The sequence below is a fragment of the Neophocaena asiaeorientalis genome, unplaced genomic scaffold, assembly GCF_003031525.2.
Source record: "Neophocaena asiaeorientalis asiaeorientalis breed wild unplaced genomic scaffold, Neophocaena_asiaeorientalis_V1.1 scaffold88, whole genome shotgun sequence".
NCBI classification, from domain to species: domain Eukaryota; kingdom Metazoa; phylum Chordata; class Mammalia; order Artiodactyla; family Phocoenidae; genus Neophocaena; species Neophocaena asiaeorientalis.
The window spans coordinates 297,918-310,204 of NW_020175683.1; the positions used below are offsets into that span (position 1 = coordinate 297,918).

The following is a 12,287-nucleotide window of genomic DNA, read 5'->3' on the forward strand; positions in this document are numbered from 1 at the left end:
AGAGAGAGAGAGAGAGAGAGAGAGAGAGCAGCAGTTTCACTGACAACCACCTTAACTCTTTAGGAATGCATGAAAATTATTTAATAATCAAAATCCATCCCCAGGTCTAATTATGTGGTTCTGGGTCAGATATTATACAAAGAAATCATTTATGCTTATCTGCAACTGGTTCCAGACCTCTACTAGTCATAATTCAGGATCTATATAAAAATTCTCAAAATTAAACTTACAAATGCTCTATCAAATTAAAAATGCAATGCATTCCAACAAGTGCTGGAATGGTTATTCTAAAACTGCCAATGAAGATAAACCCCATATTGAATAAATCAGAGCATTCAGTCTGAACCAAATTTTCTGAGCATTCAAAATGAGATTTGGGTAAATATAGCCTACCATTAACTTAATCTTCAGCCTCAAGCTTTTATTCACTCTTTCTTCTTCTCCTGGATCAGTAGTGTAACCTCAGGGATTGAACCTACTAGCATTATGTTTTTCATCTGATGCTCTTGAGAAATGTTTTTTCCCTTAGGAAAGCGGTTACCGTCTTCTTTGTAAAATACACTTATTATTTAAAGGGTAATGTGGAAAAAGAAAAAGAAAAGATCTTCACCATCACCATATCAAGTCCAGAACCGACGGAAACTTTTCGGAGTATTTTAGTTTTGTTGCTAAAACAAAGCTATGAGAAAATATCACAGGGGAATAAATGCAATGGACAATTTATAAGTTTTCAAAAAACACGTAACTAGCCAATTCTTTAAGACTAAAATAGATCTAGATCAGCTGACAGTCTGCAATTAAACTCTGCTTATTCTTATAGCTGTATTTTCATCCAGTCTGACTTGCAATTGTAGGATTATGTATAAAGCTGTAATGTTCTTCATCTGTTCCAAGCTTACATGACAAGTTTAAGAAAAGCCCTAGTCAGTAGTGAGAGCAGAATATCATAAGCAAGCATCTACCCTGTCTCCGCCCTCTCACAGAAAGCATGTTCAAGCTTCCTCTCTTAAGCCTGTGGGATAAACACAGCAGGGATCTGCTGTATGAAACCACAGCTTTCATTCTTCCTGTGATTCCTCCAGTTCTTGAAATTCACAGACTTTCCTTTGAAATTGGGTGCTGAATATTTAACTCATTTAACATTTGTTTTGTTACCTTGTATTGATATTTGCTTTTTGGTATATAAGACCTCCCTCTTATTGAAATTGAAAAAAAAGTTTCTAAGTATCTTCCGTGCTTCATTTTTTTAATATCCTCACTGCCTAGACCAGGACTCTACATATTGCAGTGCAGTGATTCAACAATTACTTTCAAAACAAGATAATTTGTTGGGGGGGGGATGAGAATATTTTTAACTTAGGCGGGGGATGAGCAGATAAAATTATGTAGCTTAAAAAAAATAAATAAAAATTTAAAAAAATGTTATGTAGCTTAATTCTAGAAAACATTTACTTTTATATAAGTTGGAATTACACATTTGCTTCCATTAATGCTTTACTTTATGATTTTTGGCAGGCATTAAATCTCATTGATTCATCAAAGCATTATATTTATTTCATAAAAATCTCATAAAATTCGCTGATATGTTTTGAAATTTTTCACTGTTCTTTTAAAAGAAGGTATAAACAATTGGATAGTTAGATAAAAATGCTCCTTTATTACACTGTAAAAAAAACTTATCATAATTCTTTTATTACATCAAAGAATTGCATCAAAGAATTATATCATCAAATATGATAAAATAAAATCAAAATGATAAAAACAGAGAAGGAGGATAAGAGCTCTGATTCCAAATTAGATTTTTACTTAATAACTGGAGTTGACATTCAATCAAGAGAAAACAGGTATCAGCCTAGCCTGACATTATTGGATATAATCTCTACCTCAGATCAATACGAAATTTTCACAGAATTTGCACTATTTCACAATGTCCTGGCTTCTACCTCATTGGTGCAGCCCCTATAAATTAAAAAAAAAAAAAAGCACTCATCTCCACCATGTCATAACAAGCAATACTTCAAGAGAGGGCAGTATTTCAGAAATAGGTCATCTGAGCTTAGAGAGAAAGAGTTGAGTTTCCCTGCACTTCTTTACTAAACATAAAAGAACCATCTGATTATGGATATAACTAATGCATGTGACAAAAATTAAAAAACTGATCCAAGTGCCCAGGTCTGAAAAATCCAGTGTTAAGCCTGAAAGAAATTTAACAGCAGCTCTAAAAATTCACACACTTGCTGCACATTTTTTTCATGATGCTTCCTGTGCATATCACAGAGCACACTGGCCCAGATTAACATCAAACATGCTCCTGTAACCCTTTCATCCCTGATAAAGATTTCTTGTTTACTGGATGGACTCCTCTTAAGACATTATAGAGAATGTGACTCTGACCCCTCTTTCTCTCCCCCGCCCCTGCTCCCTGCCCTTCTTTCTCCCCGCCACCACTCTGTCTCATTTTAAAGAGTCCTTCTGCAGGGTGGTTGCAACACTGAACTTTGAAGAGCCATCAGAATATAGCCAGGTCTCCTTGTCTCCACCTTCAAGCCCTGCTTCTACACGGAGCCACATCTCACATCAGTGCACCTCCCACCCCCAAATCAACAGTAACCTAAATGTTTACTGCAGCGGCTCAAGAAAACACTGAGGGGGAAGAAAGGAGAGTGTAGTCATCATCCACGGCAGAATTTTAAGAAACCCTCTTGCCTAGATTTAAATCTCAGCTTTGCCAGTTTTTAGTTATGTGACTTTGGCCAAGTTCCCTAAATGTCCCATGTCTCAGTTTCATCATCTGTTAAGTGGGAATAAAATAATGACTACCTCCTATGGTTGTTATGAAGATTAAATGAATTAATATATGTCAAGTCCTTAGCATAGTTTCCACAGGATAGGCAGTTATTTCCAAAGTCCTACTCTGTCGTCCCTCAAGCCATTCTGTCATAGAGCCTGGGCTGGCTCTCTTCTCTCCCCAGACCCCTTTACTTTTTGTCTTCATTCATCTTCTCTAGCCAGTAGCTCTCTGACCTTTCCAAAATAAATTATTTCAGCTTCCTCTAGCTTCTTCAGTCCCCACTCCCACACACACACACACACACACACACACACACACACACACACACACACACACTTTGCCAGTTAACACCATTGTCTTAGAAGGGAGTACGGAGAGGGGAAAATTGCAAAAACGTATCCTCTGTCATTTAAAAAAAAAAATCTGTCACAGAAGTTTTAGGAATATCTATGATCCTGACTTCTAAAAAAGCATTGCACTATTATGCTTATAACACTAATGAAAAGAACTCCTGAAAAATTTTAATTGGTTGAGATACTTCACTAGAGGCGGATGAAGTGATTATACATTTTACTGAATCTTAAAAATCTTCCTGAATTTTCTGGACTATGTTGTAGTTCAGACTTTAGTGTTCAATATTCAACTGCTCCCTTCAGACAGCTCTCCAGAGTTGGTACCTTAAGTAACTGGGGTCACTAAAAGGTACCAAGGACTGTTTTATAAACAGTCAGTAATGACATTTCTTCTTAGGTTCCTTGGTAATTAGTTGGAATCAGTGTTGGCTTACTCAATACAACTAGACTAATACAAAGAGAAGAAACCAAATTTACTTTGCCTCATTCATATTATGAGGAAAAACAATGAAAAGTACTTTTCTTTTACGCTTAAAGTTTGTTACAGGGTAACAGACCAGTTAAGTCAGGGACCGAGCTGCTTGTCATTTGATCCCAGCTGTTTGGTTATTATGTGGCTGATGACCTCTGCATACAACTTTATCATTCCTTGTTTCTCATAAGAGTTCAGTTAGTTCTATGTCTCCTTTAAAAAATAACAGCTGACATTCATTGATCACTCCCAGTGTGCCAGAAAGTATGGGAAGCCCTTTGCATGCACGAACACATTCAACCTTTACAACAACCCTGTGAGGCAGGTCCTTTCATAACCCTCATTTTGCAGATGAGGAAACTGAGGATCAAGGGGATTAACCAGCTCCCTCCTGGTTACTCATCATGTAAGTGGTGAGGGATTCAAGCCCAGAGCAAGCAATCTTAACAATTACTCCCCAAAGCCTTACTGTGACTCTCCATTTTGATTTCAAAAGCTTCGTGGGAGAAAGAGTACTTTCTATTACGTGTACACAACAGCAAACATTGCCCTGAGTTTGTTTATATAGCTATAAATTTAAGGATAATTCTGGAAGTCGTATATGGCATCTTCTTAGGGGCCTTGGTTCTCGGTCAGCCAAAGTACTTTTTATACTTCAACAGCCATGCTGAGAGTATGCCTGTTTTTCTGACTGTTTCTCTTCATTCCTTTTTTTCTGAAGAAATAATTCTCACAGGAAATAATTTCAAACCAGGCAGGGTGAGCGTGGGAGGAGAGGGAACAAGGGGGAGAGGACAGAGAATAGGGAGGGTCAGCAAGATGTTTAAAAAGCTGTTTGGAAACCTTCCCATCAGTAAAGTTACTAAGACTCCAGTGAAGTTACGGAAGGTTGTTTATCTCATGAAATGCTTCATGTGAAAAAACTTTTGTGGAAACCAGTGAAGAGCTCAGCCTTCATATCAAGTTATCATAGGGTGAAACAGACAGTAGGAGAGGATGAAGGAGCATGGAGGAAGATCGCCCTGAGGATGCTGAGGAGCCCAGCAGAAATCTTAAGGAGAGCTCTGGACAATCACAATCTGGGGACCTGCAGCTGAACCCACTTTAATCAGGTCTGTTAATGAGCAGACGACCCCCGACTGAGAGTGGGGTTATTCATTCATGCAATCAAATTTAATGGCTAAGATTTTAAAAAAATTGACCATACCATGCGTTGCCTCGGATGTGAAGCAACTGCAACTCTCATACATTGCTGGTAAAAAAGCAATATGGTACAGCCACTTTGGAAAGGAGCTTGGAAGTTTCTTATAAAATTAAACATACACCCACCATTTGACCTGGAAATTTCCCTCCTATATATTTACCAAGGAGAAACGAAAACACGTCCACAAAAAGACCTGTATGCAAACAGTGGCTTTTCTTCTAACAGACAAAAACTGGAAACAACTCAAATGTCTATCGACAGATGAATGGATTATCAAATTGTGGCAGATCCATACCAAGCAATAATCACTCAGCAATAAAAAGGAACACACTACTGACACGCAATAACATGGATGAATCTCACAAGCATTATGCTAAGTGAAAGAAGCCAGACACACAAGACTACATACTGTATGACTCCACTTATATGATTTATATGACACTCTAGAAAAGGCAAAACAACAGTGACAGAAAACAGATCAGTGATTCTCAGGGGCTGGGGGTTGAGGGAGGAGGAGGTCAACTACATGGGAAATATCTGAGGGGACAGAAATGTTCTGTATCTTGATTACAGTGGTGGTTATATAACTGTACATGCATTTGTCAAAAATTCATCAAATTATACACTTAAAATGGGTGAATTTTATGGTACGTAATTTATACCTCAATACAGCGGGGATTTTTGTTATTGTTGTTTTAGTTTAAATCATCCTCACTGGTAGTCATAAAGACAGAAACGCGTGTATCCAGAGGATGCTCTCTTACAGAAGGGCAGTCTCACCTACCTCACCCTGTTGATTTTGCTGCACATTCTCATGGGTTCCCCCAATCCCCATTGTTCATGCTATTTAAAAAGAGATATTTAACCAGAGCATGATTCAAGCTGAATCTCTCACCCAGTACAAAGTTGTTTTTCAGGCCATGGTTTTAAAACATACTTACAAATTAAAAGCTGAACATCATCTTTTTAAGTGCACCCAATCATAATCCTTGGTTTATAACTAGGGCAGCCAGATAAAATATAGGATGTCCAGTCAAATTTAATTTTAGATGAACAACAAATAATTTTTTAGTATAACTATGTCCCCAATATTGCATAAGACATGTTTTTTATTTGCTTTATCTAGCAGTCTGCTTAAGAACACCACTGGTCCATGCATGGGCTTTTCAATTTTATTTATTCATTCACAATTAATTAGCTAATTAATTATTGAATCTCATATGCATGTTGTAGCTGCAGGAATTTTTAGTAACTGTGGCTGTAACTACCCTCTTAAAAAACCATGTAGCGACTCTAAGGCACTGAGAACGTATCTTAGACTACTGATAAGTGACTGATTTAGGATCCTGTTCATCAAAATATCTGTAGACCCAGTGCATCAGCATCAACTTGTTGCTTGTTAGAAAAGAATCTCACTCAGGTCTCACCTAGACCTACTGAATTCAGAATCTGCATTTTAACATCCATATGCACATTATTGTTTTAGAAGCACTGATTTAGAAAACCGTGTTTTAGGAAAATTCCCAAGGGCATATGCAGGGTGGATTAAAGGGAAATTGACTTAAAGTACAGAAACCCCTCACAAGAATATTTTAAAAGTTCAGGCATTACTTCAAGATCTGAATTATGGTACAGGCAGCAGGAATGAAAAGAAAGGGATCAAAATGAGAAACAGTAACAGAAAAAAAAAAAAAAAAAAAAAATCAATGGGACTTGGTAAAGGACTGGATGGAGGACGGAGAGGAAAGATGTCAGAATCTGAATATAAATCAAGTAGAACCAGCAAAGTGTTTCCTGTATCCCTGGCAGTGGTTCTCAACCTTAGCAGCACATGATAACCACCTGGGAGCTTTAAGAAATACCGATGCCTAGGTCCCAACACCAGAGATTCTGATTTAAGGTGAAACCTGGGCATTAGAATTTCAAAATGCTCCCCAGGTGATTTTATGTGCAGCCAAGGTTAAGAACCACAAATATGGGCTCTTTCAACCTATTTGTTTTCACTTAGGAAAATGATTTTCAACCCTGGTTACGCTTTAGAATTATTGGGGGATCTTTAAAAATGTATCCGTATCTAGACCCTGCCCTTCGAGATTCTAATTTAATTGGTAATATTTTAGAGTCTCACAGTTGATTGTAATGTGTAGACAGGGCTGAGGACACTCAATTGAAGCATTCAGTTTAAATGATGATTAACTATTTTTTTTCTCAAATAAATGTAAAATGAAGAGAGAATTCAGTGCTTACAGAATCCAAACCTTCTAGTTAGGTGAAATATAAACCAACCTATTTTCATTTGCTTGTTACAATTTCACAATAAATTTTGCTTGGTGTTATATACAATTTCTATTTTTTCAAAACCTCATTTTGAACCCAAACAAAAAAATCAGCTAATTACCACTGCCATTGGATAACCATTTATGAAATAAGCGTTATTCAGATGTGTAAAATATAACATGAAATAAATTGATTACAACCACAATTATACATCCTAGGATTCAGTAAGGTCCTCAGGAAAGAGGGGTAAAGAAATGACATGTCTAGGGACTTCCCTGGTGGCGCAGTGGTTAAGAATCTGCCTGCCAACGCAGGGGACATGGGTTTGAACCCTGGTCCGGGAAGATCCCACACGCCGTGGAGCAACTAAGCCCACGTGCCACAACTACTGAGCCTGCACTCTAGAGCCCGTGAGCCACAACTACTGAGCCTGTGTGCCACAACTACTGAAGCCCACGAGCCTAGAGCCCGTGCTCCACAAGAGAAGCTACCTCATTGAGAAGCCCGTGCACAGCAACAAAGAGTAGCCCCCATTCAACGCAACTAGAGAAACCCCATGTACAGCAATTAAGACCCAACACAGCCATAAATAAATAAATACATAAATTTATTAAATAAAAAGAAATGACATGTCTAAAATTTATTTCTAAGTCAAAGTAAAGTATCAGGAGTCAACCCTATTACTAAAGTCTAAATAAAAAACATCAAGCAGAACATTTAAGCACTTTATAGTTAACTTGTCACTACAGCATTATTTCGTAAGTGTGCAAAGTGAAAAATTGTTTTCAAAAAGAAAAATGTTTCTAAATGACCTTTTAGAATAAAATGGAAAATTGGCTTACCTCTTCCCTATGATTCTTAATTGGCATACAAAGAATACTTTGTGTCTTGTAGCCTGTAATTTGGTCAACTTCTGCATTGAACCGAGGATCCTAGTAAGGAAGAAGAAATTCAATTTAGTGACTGACCTGTTCAAAGACTGATTTGATTTTTCTGATTTATAGGATTAGAGAAATCTAATTGTCGACTCACCTTGTTGCTCTGAATGGCAATTTCATCATTGTAAAAGGCATCGAAGCATACAAGTACATATCGTCTTTGACAAAGATAAATTTAAGGGTTTTTTAGCAGCTAGTATTTATGAAAAAAATACAGATGTAAACAAATGTTAAGAAATAAAGGAAATTCAAAATATTAACCAATTTAGATAGCCTCACTTAAACTCAGGAAAAAGTGGCAACTCTCCTCCTCTGTAATACAATTTGCCTATTCCCATCGCACTGATTCTTCTGAAAAAGAAAAGCATCTTTGGTCTGAAACTTTTCCTGTAAAACCCACCACCTCCAAAATGACCTTTTCAATACTGACTTGACTTCCCTTGTTGTTTCGTAAGAATTAAAATCTTATCTTTCTTTTTGTATATAATAAAACTGCATGGCCTTCATCAGACTACAAACAATTCCTCAGTCTTTTGAATCTCTTTCCCCTTTACAAAGTACATCTTCCCACATCCAATAATCACAAAGGACTGCTGAAAGGTGTAAAAGTTCTAAATGTGGGTTAAAGAAAGAAAGATACAGGCTATCTTCCATTAAACCAGATTGAGAAGATCAAAGGTAGGCTGTAAATTCTATGAGGGGCTTTTTTTGGTTCACCACACTGTATTCCCAAGATTAGCATAGGAACTCAAAAACATCTGTTAAACAAATTCATTAACAAATGATATCACAGTTATCCAACATGATCACTTTTAGCTTACTATAGTTTAAAGCAAACCTTATAGGTAGGAGGAAAAATATACTCAAGGAAATGGACACAGACCAGCACATGAGATACAATTAGAAGGGAAGCAAACATACCAGAACATAAACATCTGAATGAATATTGTTCCCTTCAAAGCAATAGCCTTGGGAACTTACATGCTCGACCTAATAATAGCATTATTGTTCTAAAAACTCTGCTTTTGGAATTCCCTTCAGAAAATATGGAATAGTCACACTGGAAAAATCCTCATCTTTGAAGGTCATTTCCTTTTTTTTTTTTTTTAATTAGTCTAAAGTCATGCAAAGCCAAAGCTGTGAATGAAGTAAACGATTCCATCAACTCGGGTCAGAAATGAGGCCGATTTTCCCCATGGGAGGATCAAACATGGCATTAAAGGCAATTTCAAAAGAAGAGTTATAAAATGGTAGAAAATCAATACAAATATTTTATATTATAAATATGCACGACTGCATTTTTAGTTTTTCTGCAAACATGCTCAAAGTTATACTGAAAGACAGAGAAAACCTTGGCTCAATGTTTCCAAAAAACAGTTCTTAAATAGCATACTATATTGCAAGGTATCTAAAGAAAGCAGACAGGATACTGACACGGACAAATTAAAAGAAGATAAAAATTATGAATTTATATAGTGAATTATTCTACAAGCTAATAATCAAATTACGAATAGAAATGTATCCTCAGCAATTATTTTGTTAACGAATATCTGAATTACAAGACCAATTTATAAAAAAGAGGATTAAACCCAACTATCTAATCAAAGCAAGAGTCTGAAATTAGTAGCACTTTCATAGAATTTTTTTGTGCATACTGGAAGTTTAAAATAAACAGCAGCCCTGGATTTCATTCTTCATTGAAGGAGGTAGGAGTAATGTATACTTCAAAATCACTTTAAGTGAATTTTGGCATCTCAAAGAATTTTTCCTTTAATAATGTACCCAGTGCAGGGGCTATAAACACATAGAGAACTTCTAACCCCTCTAGGTCCAAGTAAACATTGAAAGAAAAATGGAGCACTATTATTTCATTATTATTGTGATTACTTCTTTCACTGTTTATGAGAACATGACAGTGTAAAAAAACCCACAAAGCTTAGATATCCATCTCCCATACTAAAACAACTAGTACCAGACTTGCCCTCCTGCTGAAAAATACAAGATTAGACAAAATACATGCGATAACTGAACTACACACAGTGAAGAAGGGAATACACATGATGGCCTTGCAATAATCCGGTTCCTCCTGGGGGCAGGCAGGTGGTATCCTGGGGGCAGGCAGAGTAACAGTTCCAAATAGAACTGAATTCAGGGCTTCTAAAGTGGCTGGTATGTGCAAGGCAAAGTACCTGATAAGAGAGGCTGTGCTTTGGGTGGGGTTAGGGGTATAAAGGAGGAGTGGCAGAAGAGTGAGTGGCTAGTCATTTCACAGACATGTATTTGGCAAGACTCTAAGAGACCTAGCAAAGATTACCTGTTGAAGGCTGAAAGTGAATGGTGATAACCAATTCTAAAAATGTTTGAAGACACTGGGGTTCTACCCACCAGAGGAGATACCTCACTAGGCACCTCAGGCATTCAGCTGAGACACAGAAAGGCTACTCCTTGGGGGGTAAGGACCTGAGCAGCATTCCCTAAGACTAAATTTAAAACTAAAGTAGATCCATCCTAACAAATAATAACACCAAACCTGACAGGACTGAAAGGATCTTCCAGTAACTCCACTGTCTACAAGAACAAAGGTCAGCTCTGTTTTAAAGGAAGTTGATATAATCCAAATGCCCTACAACAAAACATTTGCAATGTCCAGCATACAATAAAGAAAATCACAATGCATGTGAAGAAACAGGAAATTGAAACCCACAGTGAAGAAAAAAAGCAGTCAATAGAAAATGACCCCAAGATGATTCAGATGTTGGAATTAATAAACAGGGACCTCAAAGCAGCTATTATAAATGTATTTAAGGACTGAAGAGAAAATATGGTAATAATGAACAGATGGAAATCTCTGCAGAAAGAAAAAGTATTTTTAAAAAGCCAAATGTAAATTCTAGAACTGAAAAGTACAAAGTCTAAAACCAAGAGTTCACTGATGGATTTAACAGCAGATTGGAAACAATGGAAGCATCAGTGAACCTGAAGACAGATGGACAGAAAGTATCCAATCCAAAGGACTGAGAGGACAAAAAAAAAAAAACAACCTGTAAAAAGTTAACAGAGCCTCAGTGTTCTGTGGGACAACATCAAATAGTCTAACATATATACAACTGGAGTCCAAAGAGAAGAGAATGGAGCAGAAAAAATATTTAAACACATGACCAAAAATTTCCCAAAGTTAGTGAAAACCTTAAATATATACACAGTGTGAAAATGATATATACTATGAAACATATAAGGTGAAAAATGAAGCCGAGCAGACTTCTCATAAGAAAAGTGAAAATCAGAAAAATGTGGGAGAACTTTTTAAGTGTTAAAAGAAAACTACTATTAAGTGAGAATCTTCTAGACAGTGAAAATATCTTTCAAGATTACAGGCAAAATAAAGCCATTTTCAGAAAAACAAAATCAGAGAATTCGTCACCACCAGACCAGTACTAAAGAAATGTTAATGAGAGTTCTTCAGCTTGAAGAGAAAGATAAGAGATTCTACAGAAGGGAGTAAAGAGCTTGGAACATGGCTTAAGCACATGCACAAATATATGAAGAATAAAGAAACGAATCCACAAAGATATTGCTATGATTTATGTCAATGAGTGTACTGCCTATGTTTTCCTCTAGGAGTTTTATAGTATCTGGTCTTACATTTAGGTCTTTAATCCATTTTGAGTTTATTTTTGTGTATGGTCTTAGAAAATGTTCTAATTTCATTCTTTTACATGTAGCTGTTCAGTTTTCCCAGCACCACTTATTGAAGAGACTGTCTTTTATCCATTGTGTATTCTTGCCTCTTTTGTCAGAGATTTGTTATGTGTGTGTGTGTGTGTGTGTGTGTGTGTGTGTGTGTGTTATGGAATATTACTCAGCCATAAAAAAGAATGAAATAATGTCATTTGCAGCAACATGGATGGACCTACAGATTACCATACTACGTGAAGTAAGCCAGACATAGAAAGACAAATATTATATGATATCACTTATGTGTGGAATCTAAAAAAGAAAAAAAAAAGACATAAATGAACTTATTTACAAGACAGAAACAGTCCCTCAGACATAGAAAACAAACTTATGGAAAGGGGAGGGTAATAAATTAGGAGTTTGGGATTAACATATACACATTACTATATATAAAACAGATAATCAACAAGGACCTGCTGTGTAGCACAGGGAACTATATTCAATATTTTCTAATAACCTATAAGAGAAAAGAATCTGAGAAAGAACATATATATATATTACATATATAATATATATA

At 36.4% G+C, this 12,287-nt stretch overlaps 1 protein-coding gene across 3 annotated transcripts in view; it reads right to left on the bottom strand.

The window, feature by feature from the left end:
* Window positions 1–12,287, bottom strand: part of PDE5A (phosphodiesterase 5A) — a 140,234-nt gene that overhangs the window by 99,208 nt on the left and 28,739 nt on the right. For all 3 annotated transcript variants that reach the window (XM_024731995.1, XM_024731997.1, XM_024731996.1), the window contains exon 3: window positions 7,940–8,029. In XM_024731995.1, coding sequence (XP_024587763.1) covers window positions 7,940–8,029 — 90 coding nt within the window. The remainder of the gene's footprint in view (window positions 1–7,939; window positions 8,030–12,287) is intronic.